Below are 17,350 nucleotides of genomic sequence, written 5' to 3'. Positions count from 1 at the left end.
ATTTCATGACAAATACAGGGACGAATGACAACAAAGTTAAAGTCCCCACAAATAAAACTATCCTATCATGACAAATATAATGTTGATAGTTTTGTTTCCGAATTTTACATGTCATGGAGCATAAAGAGAAGTTCTCTCAGTCCACAATCCTGTAGCTGCCAATGATTCTAAGAAGCATACGTTCAACTAAATTACTAAATTTTGTTTGGTTGATTCCAAAAGCGACGAGAAAATTTAATTGAGCTAACAAACTAAGTCTTCGAGTTAGAAAGATTAGCTAACTAATGCAGCAAGTTAAATCCAAACCGAAAAACTTACCACATGAAAAACCGCATGAAAAGTAAATTGTGCGAATTAATTTTTTTTGGAATGGAGGAACATTCAATTGTTTTCTTTAATCAATGGGTACCATCCCTACTCCCCAAAATGCCCCTATAATCTCTAACCATCTCATTTGTATGGGTAAAGGAAATATATGTCAGTTTTCTTGATATGCAAACTTCGCTTTTATGTTTTATTTTTGCTTAATATTTTTATTGCAAACATTTTAAATAAAGTGGTCAAATCTCTACTATGGAAATAAATTTCAATGTCGTTACCTTGAATTTTATTTCCATGGTAGAGGTTTGACCACTTTATTGAATATGTTAGTTTTAAAAATATTAAGCAAAAAACATAAAAGCGAAAACTACATATCAAGAAAACTGACATATTTTTCTTTTACCCATATGTCTTATGTTTTACAATAAAACAATGAAAATTCACAACTATACATAGTATGGTACGTACACAGTATACCGAGAATATGCTATCGTTATCCAAGGCGAACACTAATCTTATTATTTGTATCAACTGTGCATCAGGAATGATCACATATTCGTCACGTTCTCTGTCGAAGTTTAGACAAGAAACTACTCATATACATTAAAGACTTTTAAGAAATCAGAAATTAACTTAAAAAAACTACTTTCTTTTTCTATCTTCAATAAATAAAAAAATTACCAGAGGAAGCATAATAAAACACACACAAACACACTCCCGACACCATACCATGCTCCAAATACTATATCAAGTGGTTGGATTACAACGATTACAACACAACATTAGCTATAGGACAGGGCGTAAAAGTCCATTTTTGAATAGACCTCTATCTCCCGGGAGAATGTCGCTCAGCCAAATGTTTCTACGACTACAGTAAATTTATAGTAGTAAGTAACCATTTAACAACCAAATAAAAACTTACAGAATAAAATAAAAACGATAAAACAGATGCATGATATTTACCAGTAAAAAATTGAAATACTTGTGCTATACCGGATGAAGCTGAGGTACGGGTAAAGAAAAACGAAACGGTGAATTCAAATATGCTTTTTCCAACTTTCGTGAAGTGAGTGAACTTTACGCGCTTCTCTTGTGTAGTAATGACAAAAATAGTTAATTTGCATTTAATGACAATGAACTGTAAAATGACAATGTTTAAAAGTAGTTACAAACACAAACCAATGGTATATCTTGAAAAAATATTACAATATTCTGCGTGACTGCCTGACTGACTAATTGAAAAAACGCAGATCTCAACCTCACCTATCGAATCCGTTTTACGCATTCACTGATTGACAAACAAAAGCGAATAATTCAGCAACAGAAACAACACAAGTGATGGACAAACACTACATACTAAAATTACTAACAAAAAATGCTTTTTTCGCTTTATCTCGTTAATTAAAGCATGAGGCGAGGCTGCGTCGATAATCGGTGTTAATTTCTAACCGAAAAGCAAAGCTCGAAAACAAAATGAAAATCAACCAAAAAGCGCGTGAAATAAATCTCAACGTGGTCGACAATTTTTGATAACAGATTTAACTAGAACACATTCAAACTTACCGGATGATCCCGGCCGGCGGAAGAAACCGGAGAACGAGTTACTTATACTTTTCCGCTTGGCATCGTTTCGTTTGAAGGGATCGTATGACGAACTCGGCGTTAACTGCATCGGTGTCGTTTGCGACATACCGGAGGTCATCGGAATGCTACTGATGCCGCCGCTTAGCTGCAGTTTACTACCGGTATTCGACTCGATGGCATTTTTCCTCATATTAATAAGCTGAAATTCGCGATCCACCAGAAAGGATCGCGCAACATCCACGATTTCCAGCGACTCGTCACAATCCGGCAATTCGGCGTCGATTTGTTGTTTAAGGATTTTGAGTACCTGAATAAAGAAATGCAAGAGGTTTTAGAAAATTAATCTGAAACGTGTAAACGGTGGCTACCTGATGGAAAGATGGCGTGTCGGAAGTGGTGGGAATATCGGGTCGCAACAGAATCGAGTGAAGCAGCGGCAAAGGGAACCACGCCAGATGGCTGATGAGTCCGGTTAGGTGCAGGTTTACGTACAGACAGTTGCTGGTGAAGGTTTGCAGCTTGCCCCATATGGCCGTCAGAAAGGGACCTACGGAGTAAAGGAGGACATTGTATCATGGTTATCAGATAATAAAAAGAAGGTCATTTTACTGTAAGCATGGAGGTATACAGTGGGGACCCGATTTTATCAGCAACCGATTTTATCAGCCCCCGATTTTATTTACCCCCGAATGTATCAGCTTTTTGACCCGATTTCATCAGCTTCATATGAAAATTGATAGTTGGTAGTTTGAAGGGCTCTAGCAGACGAACCAAGTTGAATTAAAGATCCGAAAATGCAAAAATAACAATATTTTTTTTAATTTTGTGCTGTCAGACCCCATTAAGGGGAACTTAAAGTGAATAATCAGAAAAGCTTGCAAGGCTATATCTAAGGAACAAAGAATATTTTAAGAGCTTCGGTTTATTAAAAAGACAGAAAAATATATGTCCCGATTTTATCAATGTTCCTGTTTTATCAGCTTGAAATTCGACAAGAGGCGGATAAAAAACGGGTCTTTACTGTATTGAATTGAAGTTGGGCTGTTTCGAAGAACAATTGTCAACTGTTCCAGGGCAACTGGATTTCTGTCTCTAAATCTAAGTGCAGGAAGGTGTAACGAGGGTCTACTTGGTCTTACTGTGCACATTATATGGTAACGAAATGGCCGACGAATTAGCCAGGCGTGGTTCATTAATCATGTTTGTTGAACCAGAACCATTTTAGGCATATCTATCTGTGCCATTAAACTAGAACTTTCAGCTTTGACAAGAGACCAACTACTAAACGCCTAAATTCATACATTCAGACACAACCAGAGCAAAAAAACTTATGGATCTAAAACAAAAAAAATATACGAATACGAATAATCACAGGCCTATTTATATGGTCCTGCAAAGTATCATCTGGAAAAAATGGCAAAAGTCAAGATGACATGTGTTGAATCTGTAACTACGAGGCCGAGAGCTCGGACCACATTCTATGCCATTGTGCAGTACTATTTCTTCGCAGGAAGCGATACTTCGGAAGGCAACTTATGATGCCTTGCGAGGTATGGCCTACCTGTTCCAAACGGACCTTCAAGTAAATTAATAATGTACTATCCGGTTAGGACGACACATGTGGACAAACAAACAACTTGATTGCAACTACATTGGATTCGGGCAATTTGTAACATGTATAGGGGCAACAACAAACGATAACCTGAATAGTGGTATTTATTTTTACCATTTTTTTTGTTAACCATTTTTGTTAACGACCTATTGAGTTAATTTGTCAACAGTTTTTTCGGCATTTAATTAGCAAGGGACTGGAAGGTGAAGTATATTTTTCAATATTTAGAGCCATAGTACTCAAGGGAGAGCAAGGTGTTGAAAGGAGAAAGTTTAGAAAAGCGTGGAAGGATCATATATGCAAGCTTAGAGCTCACCGGCGACTTAACCCTTTGTCTGCTACCGTAGTGGTCAAGGTCTTTTGGCATTAGAAATGCGAATCACCTGAGTCTACGGCATGTCCGAACAAGCGCAAAGTAACTTGTTACTTCATGCTGTCGGAACCGGTCGGTTCCGACAGCATGAAGTAACAAGTTACTTTGCGCTTGTTCGGACATGCCGTAGACTCAGGTGATTCGCATTTCTAATGCCAAAAGACCTTGACCACTACGGTAGCAGACAAAGGGTTAAGTCGCCGGTGAGCTCTAAGCTTGCATATATGATCCTTCCACGCTTTTCTAAACTTTCTCCTTTCAACACCTTGCTCTCCCTTGAGTACTATGGCTCTAAATATTGAAAAATATACTTCACCTTCCAGTCCCTTGCTAATTAAATGCCGAAAAAACTGAATAGTGGTCGCAGTGGTAAAGTAACTTTCGACGTTTCTTTCGAAACCACTCTCTAAAAAAAACTTAATTGTCACGACCTAATAAGTAAAATGCAGTACTCACCCAAACTAACGGTCCCCTGGGCAAACAGGTCCTCGGACAAATCAAGATCGACTATGGTTTCCTCCCTCACGCTGGAAATCTTCCACGATTCGTTCCGTCGACCGTCATCGCTTCCGGTGCACAAATTTGTGATGTTCAAACTCTCGTACCCACTGCTGTCGCCCAAAGATTGCAGACTGTCCAACTGTTTCGTAGTAGCCGTCAACTGAGTGACTCCCGGATGAAGCCCTGTCGTACCGAAAATCGTTGGCGATTGGCATTGATTAGAGCGATCCGATTCGCCCGTTTCCAGTCCACTATCCGGACCTGTGACAAACTCTTCCAGAAAGTTTTTGATCATTTGTACTTTATATGTTCGAACGTCATCCGTCGTTCCGCTGGTACTGGTTGGATTAAGACTATTACTACCGCTATTACCGTTTTGACTATTGCTGGTGCCGTTTAATGATTGTTTGCTCAATTTTTGGTAACGATACACATTATTCCACTGATCACAGGCATGCTTGCATTGTCCAATTCGACTACGAGCCTCCAGCAGGTAAGCCTGGTAGCTAGCGAGCAACGTTTCGCCCGTATTCAGCCCGTAGTGGTTCCAATTGGCGCCAATGGTTTTGCTAATATTCCTCCCATTGTTCTGGCCGCTGGCTCCGAATGATGTCATTGTATTATTATTGTTTATACTTAACACGTTGTTAACTTTTTTCATAATTTCGGGTGTGATGTTCAGAAAGTGCTCCACAGACTGGCCGTAAGGGTCCATGCGATTTACCTTGTAACGATGTGATATTGGTACATGCTGACAGTTGAGTAGATATTTTAGAACAAGTTCCAGCATGATGTCCTCGCAGTTGAGACTGAGTAGGGTGTCGAACAGGGACAATGCAACCATACAAAGCTGGAAAGAGATAAAGAAATATATCGCTTATATTTCGGTCATCTGAAAATAAAATTCTTCTTACCCTCGAATCTGTACTATTAAGTCGATCCACCAGGACATCCAGTATTCGCTGTCCGTCGAACTTTTCCGTATCCAGTAAAAATTTCACGATTATCTGAATCAAGCCCGGCTCGGTAACAGAGCGGATGATCAAATCCAGATAGGCCATTGCCGAAACCTGCGACTCGACGTTAGTCTGCAATTGACTTCTACCTTTAAATGTCTATGCACCGGTCATTGGGAGGTTTTGTTTTTTTTTCAAGGTTTGTTAATTGTTTGAGGAGCAGGGAGTTTTAAAGGAACGGTTTTAAATACCGGAGAAATGTATATGGATAGGATTTAGGTGGAGGAAAAAGAAAATTATAATAATGTTAATATTAGTATTTGTAGGTCTAGGCGAGTCAGAAACAGATCCAGTTTCACGATACCGGCTCCCGGTGGTACATTACTTGACGAGCAATATTATAGAAATGAAACAGAAGGTTGTGCGATGCTACTATCCGTCACCGAAACTGGCGATTTGGTTTTTTTTTCAGGATATGGCAAACTGTTGAACAATTCGCTATGCCTGTTTTTGTGATATGTGATTCTAAATAACAATACTGGTGGGTTACTTCTAATTACATAAATAGCATATTTTGAATGTACAATAAACCAAAACCGTGAATATTAAGAGCTATTGGAGGAAGATATGCTAATTAGTTACTAGAAACTATTTAAGCACTTAATAAACATCTTTTGTGAGTTTCGTTGTGCTTCAACAATGAAGCTATGGTGGGCGTTGTTTAGACGGTTCTATCACATTCGTCCGAATGACATTCGCCCGAAAGTCATTTACCCGAATGACGTTCGTCCGAAAACCATTTACCAGAATGGATCATTTACCCGAATGTCATTAACCCGAATGGACCATTTACCCGAATGCCATAAACCCGAAAGGACCACTCGCCCGAATGTCATTAACCCGAATACCACATTCATGGTAATTGTCTAGTTTAGAGACTTTAGTGATAGAGGTTCGATTTCAATGTGGTTTTTTGCCAAAAGGGTGTATTTTAACCTAAATAAACCGAATACGACAGCAGAAATGTGAAATTTTTAAACAAAGTTTGATAAACTGAACAATAACAAGTGAGCTTATGCAGCGGAGCTAGTGTGATGCGAGTTGGCCGCATATCCGAGGTCAAGGATCCGAAGCGACGCAATGCCGCTGAGGTTCCGTTGGACGAGGCGTTGATCCACCTGTCGCCGGAGCTATAAGCAAACCTGTGATCCTCTCGTTTGCCCGGTTTACTCAAACATAGGGGCCATCCCCAATAAACATCTTATCATTCAAGAGCCTAACGACCTGTTCAGGGTATTATCCAAACAATATGTGAAATCGTTGGACTATATGGGTTAAAGTTCGTGTATAATATTTTTTTATCATAGCTAGTTTAAAGCCGACAGAGCGGCAGCGAAGTCGGACAGGGCACAAGAAAGCAATGTGGCGTAGCCACATTAGTCTACTGAACACTAACCAAGTCAACTGAACACTAACCAACACTAACCCACATCGCTTTTAAGTATACTGTCCGACGCCGCTGAGGTTCCGTTGCCAACGCCACAAATGCTCTTCAGGTGCAAACTGATGCATATAGGGCGCAGTTGTCAAATCGTAATAAACCGGACAAAATAATAAGAAATCTTTGGGAAACATCATCAATCGAGGTAAATATATATTAAGATTATATTAGGCACCCGAAGAATTGAAGAAAGGTTGTCCGAAGGTTCTCGACGATTTTTTGGATTACATTAGCAAAAATTGTATTTTCGGTAGGAAGGAAGCTAACCAAAAAGTTTCTTGATGACTGCTTTTTCTCCCCGCTTTTTGGCCAGTTTTCGAAAATGTATCGAACAAGATTCCACCAATAATGTGGAAGGCTGGCACAATAAACGGAACGGTTTGTTAAGCCGTGGAAATCCTACATTCTATGGTGTGTTGAAGCAGTTGCAGCTTGAAGAGAAAAAACCCTAGGACGGATGTTTTACACTACAAGCGACAATTGAAAACCCTAGTTAAATCATACAAACCAGGTGATTGTATTAACTGTTTGACTGGTATAGCTTTAGTGTTAATTTCTTCATAGCATTAATAAATTAATTTTTTTCGATTGACATTTCGATGTTATTCGGGTATATGGAATTCGGGCGAATGGCATTCGGGTTTATGTTGCATTCAGGCAAATGTCTTTCGGGTGTTCGTGGCATTCGGGTGAATGACATTCTGGTTTATGTGACATTCAGGCAAATGTCATACGGGTAGATGGTTTTCGGGCGAATGTGGTAGAATCGTTTAGACATTTCTAAAATGATTACAAATTGACCAAAGGGTCGAATTGACTTGATCTATAAACAAGCTGACCAACTCTGACAAAAAATCCGTATACTGTGCGAACGATTACGCTTCGTTGGAGTATGGTGTACGAATTTTTTCGTCAGAGTTGGTCAGCTTATTTATAAAGAATATAAGCAAATTTCTGAAAACCTGAAGTTTTGATGCGTTTCCAAACCAAATGTAAAACGTAGTTAATTAATTGAAAGTCAATCTCCTTGTTAGGCTTACAATTTTCTTAATAACAGAAATTCGCCTAAATGTTGACAGATTTTAAGCATCGCTCATGTAGCATCTTTGGTCAATTTATGCTCGAATTACTTGGCCTACAATTGATGGATTTCGCACAAATTTCTATGAATATCTTTGCTTCGCTTTGTTCGAAAAAGGAAAATATGAAACATCATATCGTAATATTACACCACATCATTCAAGCCAATGCTTTGACCATAGATAGCAGACGTCGCTGTAAACAACGAGTTTAAATGGGATCACCAAAACCCTTCAGAATAGCATCCAGAATGACCAAAAGTAACCGGGAAACATTCTAATGACCATCAACGTACGTGTTAAAGATGTTATGGATGTTGGAATTTTATGAAGCTTACATAATGCAGATAAGATTTAGTTTCAGTCAACAATGTAACGAGCAATGAGTAACCTAGGACACAAATTGCCCACAAACACTAATACGACAAACAGAAAAAAACAGATCAACGTTTACAGAACAAACTTATCTTCACCTGTAGAATGGCGGGTCCAAGCACCGGCACCAGGAAGCCCTGATACAGGAAATCCAACAGCTGCTGACGAATCATGCTGTGTGCGACCTGCACTACAGCGTTGCAGAACTCCAACGAATTCATGAACAGGGTAAGCCCGGGCATTTCGGTCACATCGTCCGTTGTTATCCGGTACCAGTCGATAGTTTTGATATCGATCTGATTTGGCAAACGAGAATACAGTCCTCCCAGACCGGTTACCAGAACCGGGCAGATCGACGAGTAGGTAGCAATGTAGGTTCCCACGTTGGAATTCTTCTGCGACAATGCCATGCACAGCAACAGCGCATCGCGGGCTTGATGTCCCAGGGAGCCATCCCGGTGTACGTACGGTATCAGCAGGGAGAAGATAATGAAGCTGTGGATGATAGGGCATGAATTTGGAGAAATTCTTTCAAAAAAAACTTGAACTTACTTCGTGTGTCCTCCGGTGCCGTTTTGTTGGGCATTCGAAAAGAAGAACAGATCCAACAGGTGCACATTTTGCATAAGAACTACGCAGAGTTGATTGAGTAAGATAACCAACCGCTTCGCAACATCCGGAGGGTAGATTTCGTTTTGACTTGATGCCAGTAATTTGAGTAACGGCCTCAAAAATGGTTCGTGAACCAGTAGCTGGTGGCGACTGTGACTGACTAATGGCTCGTAGAACTTAAGTTGTTCAAGGCGCACTGCATTAGCGTATCTGGGGAACGAATCAATTGATGTCATTAATTTTAGCTATGGCACATATCATAATTAAAAAAAACAATACAAACCTTCCTGTTTTGATACCCCATTCGTACAATTTATCGAGTAGATTCTCGCTCAGTAGGTGTTCTAGGCAAGGTGCTGATGGAACTGGTGCTCCTGGTAGGCTCACCTTATTACAGTGATGTAGTTCCACTAACAGTAAAGTAGCCATATGTTCTAGATGAGTCACCACGCCGAGAACGTCGTCATGCGGATGGCCACGATTGTTCTGCAAGCAAAGAGAGAATGCAAATTACTTTTGTGTAAATTTACAAGCAAATTTAAACAAGTAAAATTTTCCAAGAGAAACTCCGCATTTAGGTATCGACCAAGTTAGGTGGTAACGTAGAAGTTGGTGCTCACAATGCATATCGTTTATAGACCTGAACGGATCGACATATGGTGGTTAGATCATTCGACAGCACTCGGGCAGTGGGTAAAATAAACACGTTTCGTGTGCATTTCTTTCTTTTCACTTAACGTCATATGTATTCGGTTGATGAACACTCGGTTGGAGCAACTTCCGAGAGCGCTCGATCGCCCACTAACCGAAATGATGCTCCTTGACGTTGCAATATTAACGCCTCCGACAGTTTCTCTGCATGGCTGGCGCCAAGAGTGGAGTGGCTTGGTGTACATCATTAAATTGAACACGAATTTGTGTTATGGTTTCAAATTTTAGCCTTGAATGGTTAAGGTTTGGAGCACATTTTTCAATTGTTTAAAAAGGGTGGTTCACTTGGGTGGAAATTGTTACGTTTTATGGCTAAGCAACATTTTAATAGTTCACTGCGAGAGAAAATTCCAGCCGAATCGTCTATTACCGAACACATCCGTTGGGCAAGGATAAAACTTTGTTTCTATTGATAAAGGAGAATTCTGTTTTCTATTGATAACATCTGTACTTGACGATTGACTACTCGAATAAACGCCCTTTCGAATCTAACTGCAAAACGGCATAAAACGACATTTTTTGTATAGGTTTGCTGCGAGTATTAAAGTACTTTGTACGTTTCGGGTAACGGACCTATAACCAAGATATTTATAGTCAAGATGATTTTTATAACTACATTTGACATGTATAAACAAGCGTGTCAAAAACATGATTTTAAAGCTTTAGATACTAGAGATGGTCGGGTTTCAATTTTTTTGAACCCGAACCCGACCCGAACCCGAGAGCTTGAAAATTGAAAAACCCGAACCCGACCCGAGCCCGAAATTATAAAATTTGAAAAACCCGCACCCGACCCCAGCCCGAAATTTTCAAAATTAGAAAACCCGGACCCGACCCGTACCCGAGAATGAAAATTTTGTAAAACCCAAACCCGACCCGACCCCGAGAATTTGAAAATTTGAAAACCCGAACCCGACCCGACCCGAAAATTTTTAATTTGAGAAACCCGATCCGAACCTAACTTGCTAATATGGAGAATCCACCAAAGATCTCGAAGATTTTTAATTTTAGACACCCTAGGGTAATCTTAGAATAGTAGAATCACTCGAAGCTGAAGTAGCACCATACGTGTTGAGTTAAATCTGCCTATGGCAAAACGAATCACTGGCCAATACAATCCCAATTTTTATTTGCTATTATTTCAAAAAGAAAAAAATTGCTATTATTGAACGTCGAATCTGTAATGTTATGAGAAACTTACAAATCGTCGATATCTTAACCGGAAAGTAGAATAAATCGGTCGCTAACTCATGGGGAAACAAACAACTTAATGGTAACAGTTTCAAACAACCTTGCCCGTCGTACTTAACCAAAAGTTCTAAGTTTGTATCAAAAACCATTCCTGCAAGGCAGTTTTGTATGATTTATCACATGTATTAAATTAGCTATGGTAATTGGCCACAGCAGTACCACCAAATTTGTGATTTCAATATATGGGAATTGCGAAATCGTCCCCGGGCTACAACGCCCTTTTTAGTCAATGGTTACAGTTTATTTTAACTGCAAGCAATCTTTATCATAAATCAATTTGATTGTTACTAAACTTACACTAAAGCAGGTACAACCTATTTGTTTCATTTGACCAACTTAACAGTACCCGCTTAAAGTTTCTTTGGGGTACAAATGTACCCCACAAAACCGTTTACGTTAATGTTTGTCATGTTTACATAATTCCGAAAACATTATTATATCTTGTTTAAAAAGAAAAACATCGTCACATAGTAAGCGAAAAACTTGTGTAAAATCGTATCGGTTTTAAGGTTCTTGTCGAAATTAATATTTTAAAACAGAAAGTTGAACCAATATTTTCCGATAAATTCCTGTTGTCTTGATTTATTACTAATTATCATGAAAAATAAATCGCAAAGAAATTTTAGATGTGAAACACGTATTGTTGAATGCTCTCTCATGAATGTTCTTTTAAAACATAAAATAATTCAGTCAGTTTGCGAATCTGAAGAGACAGAATTTTAAACAAGAATGAAAAAATAATATATTTGGGCACCAGAAAATACGACAAATTCTAGCGATTGAAAGGTGCTACCATTTGATACGGTTATATGTGTCTTCCATTCGTATCACGAAGTATAAAAAGAGGCTGGGTTTTGTGTATAGACAGCGTCAAGAAATGGTTGGGTTGTTTTGTTAAAAACCCGAACCCGACCCGACCCCGAAATTTTCTAATTTGAAAAACCCGAACCCGACCCGAGCCCGAGAATTTCAATTTTGAAAACCCGGAACCCGACCCGAACCCGAAAAGCTTCAATTTATAGAACCCGAACCTTACCCGAAACCCGTCGGGTTCGGGTCGGGTCCGGGTTTCGGGTCTAAAAACCCGAACCCGACCATCTCTACTAGATACTTCTAGATCTAGGTCCCGAGCAATGAAAAGCTCCGATATTTAGAAAATTACAAGATATTAAGTGAACTACACATTCTCTTTGTCAAAGCTTCTATATTTTCTGGAATGGTTAGTGCACATTATTGGTACAAGAACTATGCGCTGATAGCGGATGAACTGTGTCATTCTTCGATACGCGTTATATCAATTTATTTTAGTGGAACTGTGTCCAAGAGGAACACTTTAAGGGTTAAAAGCTTTTTCTTGATGTTGACCTTGCACCCATCTCTGGTTGCAACTTTATTATTTATAGGAACTTGTTTTGGAAGATTTTCGACTGCTGGTAGAGTTTGAGGTTATACACTGAAGACCCGTTTTTATTAGCCCCTTGGTGAATTTTAGGCTGATAAAATGGGGACATTGATAAAATCGGGACCGAAGCTCTTAAAATATTCTTCTGTAGTCCCCAGATATAGCAATTTTTTGCATATTTCGTGCATTCAGTGCACTAGCGCGACTCCCGAGAGGGATATACCGGGGTGTTATTAAGTTTGGGTGATCGCGGGCGTTGTTGTGCGTTTTTGATCGCGAATGGCTTAAGCGTTGGTATGTTAACGTGTTTGTCGCGTGTGCTCGCGTGCATGTAACTTCGCATGTACAAAAGTGTATTTTGTAACCCTGTGGCCATTCACATATTCGCGTGCGTTTTTGGAAGGTCACGCGGATCGTCATTTTGATATTTAGTTTTCGGTGTACAATTCACATTCTGACAGAAAGAGAGAGAGAGATAGAGAGAGAGAGTGAGTTACCCCATATCACTAGAGTTCCCGGTCATGTCGCCATTGAACGTGTTGTCTAGTGGATATGAGATTTCTTTTTTTGATTGGTCCAATTGAAGGCAAGGACTTGGACTGCTGGTACCAAGGATAGAGACTACCGGAAGTCATCGATTCATGATCGTGCGAGCGCGGGATTTTTTAGTTTTGCACTTAAAACCGCGAGCGTTGAAACGTTCACCTTATCACGGGGATGTTATCATGTTTGCGAGATCGCGGGTGTAGGTTGCGTGGATGGTCGCGAAGTGCTCAAGCATTTGTGTGTTAACGTGTTTGTCGCGTGTATGTGACTTCGCGTGTATGAACTCGATTTGATAATCATGTGGCCATTTGCATATTCACGTGTATTCTTGAATGATCGCGCGCGGACCTTGAATCTGATGCTTAATTTTTAGTGTATGGTACAGATGCTAGAAATAAGTCAGTTTACCCATATCACTGGAGTTACTGGTCATGTCACTATGGAACGTGTTGTCTAGTGAATATGCGCGTCATTTTTTTGATTGGTTCAACTGAAGGCATTAGTCTAGGCTGCTAGGACCGAAGCTAAACTTCCGGCCGTATAACTTCGATTGTATAATCTTGTGACCATTTGCATACTCATGTGGTTTCTGCAATGTTCAGGCGGATTGCGAGTCTGATGTTTAATTTCGAGTGCACGGTTTAGATACAAGAAGAAAGTGAGTTTCCGGTAATGTCGCCCTGAAACTTGTTGTCTAATGTACATTTCTCATATAAATGAAGGTTATGCGACGATTCGATTAGAATCCCATTATCCTGCATTCCACAATACACATGCAGACAACATTGAACTAATGCTAATTAAGCTAATTATATTTATAATTTTTTATTTCAAGTATGTCAGCGTCGACATGTTTCTCATTAAGTTCGTGGCAGTCGCCCGTTTGTATATACGTACCAAGTACAATAAGAATGTAATGGACATTTCCAAAATTATATAGAACATAACCAGCCATTGAATCATAGTTTGGATAAATTAATATGTAAGGTACAATTGGACCAATAGGTAGATTTAAACAGGATTTTCGCACAGTTTTCACTATTAACACGTTTTTATATCGATTCCGCAACTAACACGCTTTTTACACGGTGCCTATCCTCTGTGTAAAAATAAGCTTTAGTGTACTTGGAGGAACTTTACAGGTCTTCGCAAAGGTGTTCGTGCAGTAATAAGTCCAGGGTATAACATTTAGTCAGAAAACATTGGTTACACACTCAGGGCAGATCTCGAAGTCCAAATGATGTAAGCAACCGTTATACCACGGAAAAGTTTGTGCGGAGTTAATTGTGGAATTTGCGTTTCGACATCGTCTCTTCAGAATCCGACACTAACTTAGTGACAGGACTAAGCTAGCGCTGGAATGATCCTAACTCCAAAAAACGAAAACACGATTTGTCTTTCTGAGCAAACCTCTAGCCCTGCGTGATGTCCCGTAAGAAAAGAGGCTCTGCTTAAGCTAATGACAATTAATGAAATCGAAGCTTGTGCGGAGGCTGTTAAGTAATTTTATCTACTACTATCTATTAAGCGGGGTTGGAATGCACCTCAGAGCAATAAAAGAGAAGAAGAAAAACGCTCTTTGCACTTTTCATGCGAACCACCGCTCTTCTCTTTTACTCTCTTCACTCCGATGTGTGTTGCTCTCATGTGTGTACACATAAAAGAGTCGAAATAAAGAGGGTCTGTAGTGAGTGTAGTTGTTCCCGCACGCACGGAAGCAGAGAAGGCAACCAAAAAACTTATTAAAAACGATCTTCCGATCAAACTTTATCTGATTTGTAGTTTTATTCGCCTTCCTCCTTGTTTGCCAGTGAGAAGAAGCACAAAAGAGTGGCTCTTTAAGGTGACTCTTTTTGCGAAATTGCGTATCTCTTGGTGCACGCCTCTTTCTCTTTTTCGTTTTTAAGATTCTCTTTTTGCGGGTGATCTGCACTTCGCAGTGTTTTTGTGCTGCTCTTTTTTCATCGTTTTTTCGCTCCTTGTGTACCTCGTGCGAGCAAATAGCCAAATAAACAAACCTGTTATTAAGTTACTATTATAAATCTATCTATTATGTTACTACTCTAAATTTGAGACGCGTTTCGCATTATGTTGTTTTAAAACAACATTGCGCATTTAAGGGCTAAGAACAGAAAACAAATAAGAAACGAGAACAGCAAGAAATCAGTGCCAATGACGACATGAATGTGAACCATAACACGAGAGAAAGCTGTAAAAATTTGTTTTATTCCACCTAGTGATTCAATTATGCCTTTATCTTTGAAATGAGGGGTGTTTTGAAGTTGACCAATTTTTTATCGTAACTCCCTTTAATTAGCGGGGAGTGTTCATGAAGGGAGGGGGGTGATGGCGACGCCGTGTGATGGTAAAGGGACGGTGATGAGAGTTGTTAATAGGGACATATAAACCCCAAGCTCACCCGCTACCTTTTTTGCCATGAGAAGTGGGTGAAAGGCTAGCTAATTGAATGTCGTTAAAATGTGTCCCAAAAATTACTAAAAAATTCTCCGCAGGAAATTACAAAAGATTTCAAACATTGATACGACCCACAGTTCGAGGAAGTTACAGTTCACCTTTTACTTTGAACCAAATGCATTCCAAATTCTAAAGCAAGAACTGTATTTTGAGTAACAATAACTGAAAATATCGCATTGCGGTAAAGTTAATTTGTGGGTGATTTGTAAAGCGTTTAACTAGGTATTTTAAACTAGATTCAACCCGTTTCACCGGATTCATAGACAACACTGATCAATGTAGCCTGTCCAACAATAATAATAGCAAGGTAGCCGCTGAACAGAAAGGAGCTGAAGCAAAGCGATAAAACCGCATATAATCATTTTTTTTTCTTCTATCGCAATATTATCCAGTTTTGTTTTGGGTCGCTGCTTTCACGCTTTGCATGTAGGTACCACCCATCTGCGCCATAACTCGATTTGTTATGCTACTCATCCGTCATTGTTACTGTGCTGTGGCGAATGATCTGCATTTTGCTTATAGGGTTTGAAAAAATAGCCGTGAGGAAATGTGGAGCAATACCACCACCCTAAGATTGATGGACCATGCATCTTTAACCTTCTGAAAATCGTCAAATCGTAGTGCGACTGTCGAAAGATTAAAGGAAACATTGGCGTCAAAATCCACCCCACTTACTGATAATAGGCAGATATTGTACATACATACATACATACATACAAACAGTGAGCAGTCTCTTGGTGTATTTTAGGCCTACTAAATTAGGATATTCACAAATTTGGAACATATATTTGTCGTGACTAGCCATTTATCTTTCAATACATGGGCCCCTGTGTAAGATTTGAAACGTTCTTGTCTTTTGTTGTACCTGCATGGAATTAATTGATTCTTCGCCATTTTGTTATGTTCAACAATGTTGTATTAACCCTACAACGGTTTCGTGACTTTTTCTGTACGTAAACGGTTTTGTGGGGCACATACATACCCCAGAACTAAAATCGCTCTGATATGCCTGATTTTTACTGAATTTATGATTAAATTACTATGTTTTATTCTAAAATCATTTGTAAAGTAGCCTGTTCAAAAATATTCGTGTTTTGTCTATTTTAATATGTAATATTTCATTTTTTATTAAACAAGTCTTTAAAATACGTCAAAATTCCCTTTTTCCTTAATATTGCTATAACTCCGAAAGTTTCTTACTGATTTTGACCATCTATACGGCGTTGTGAAGATTATTAAATTGACTTTTGAACAAGTATTAAATTATTAAAAAATCGCTCAAAAAGTGCATTCACTCCGATGCTTTTTTGAACGCCAAACTCCAATACAAACAGTAAAAATACAGAAATATGCAGTAACTGAGATAAAACAGGTAGGTGTCGAAGGGATAGGAAGAGATAAGAATGTTTCAGAGGGCTACAGATGATGACGAATGGAGTGGGGCATGGTTCATAGGGGAGCCCGGGGCTAGTTGGCGGTTGGGGTAAGTTGGCGGAATCTCTTTTACTCTGTTTCTATTAGACATATAGCGCTGCATCTTCTTGTGTACCTCAAGTTATGTGAAACCCGTTATCCAATGTGTTTTTGTTGCAAAACGATTTGTTTGGTGGAAGTTGTGGGTGATATTGTATTTTCAAGCAAACCAAGTAAATTTTCTAAATTTTGATTACTTTGCGTTATTTAGGGTGATTTTCAATCTTATTTCCCGAATGATTATATTTTTCGATAGCGCGTGAAAAGAGCTTTCATTATCCATATAGATATTACATCTATACACAAACAAAAGTTATTTTGTGAATAGTTTTTAATAAAATATGCGGCTGGGGTAAGTTGGCGGTGCTGCACGCGGGGCAAGTTGGCGGTACTATTTACAGTGCAAAAAAGTCATCAAAAATTTTTATTTCTGGAATTCACTCCAAAGTAGGAAAATATTTTTCTTGTGCACCTCGCCAATATAGGAGACATTTATTCCGACCAATTGCATGAAGAATTTCGAAAATTTTATTTTAAATAGGGAGTACGCGTCAAAGCCAAAATGCTGGGGTATTGAG

General features: G+C 39.1%; 1 protein-coding gene across 1 annotated transcript in view; it reads right to left on the bottom strand.

Annotated features, from left to right (window-relative positions):
* The window catches only part of LOC131692600 (FHIP family protein AAEL005291-like), a 60,894-nt gene that overhangs the window by 9,177 nt on the left and 34,367 nt on the right, over positions 1–17,350 (bottom strand). The window contains exons 3-10 of the mRNA XM_058979751.1: positions 9,198–9,400; positions 8,855–9,124; positions 8,401–8,797; positions 5,306–5,506; positions 4,347–5,241; positions 2,274–2,452; positions 1,885–2,212; positions 1,285–1,323 (exon numbers count right to left, since the gene is read on the bottom strand). Of these exons, the coding sequence (XP_058835734.1) occupies positions 1,285–1,323; positions 1,885–2,212; positions 2,274–2,452; positions 4,347–5,241; positions 5,306–5,506; positions 8,401–8,797; positions 8,855–9,124; positions 9,198–9,400 (2,512 nt within the window). The remainder of the gene's footprint in view (positions 1–1,284; positions 1,324–1,884; positions 2,213–2,273; positions 2,453–4,346; positions 5,242–5,305; positions 5,507–8,400; positions 8,798–8,854; positions 9,125–9,197; positions 9,401–17,350) is intronic.

Source organism: Topomyia yanbarensis, chromosome 3 (genome assembly GCF_030247195.1).
Source record: "Topomyia yanbarensis strain Yona2022 chromosome 3, ASM3024719v1, whole genome shotgun sequence".
NCBI lineage: Eukaryota > Metazoa > Arthropoda > Insecta > Diptera > Culicidae > Topomyia > Topomyia yanbarensis.
The sequence above is the reverse complement of the archived record's forward strand: the minus strand, read 5'-3'. Positions and strand labels throughout refer to the sequence as shown.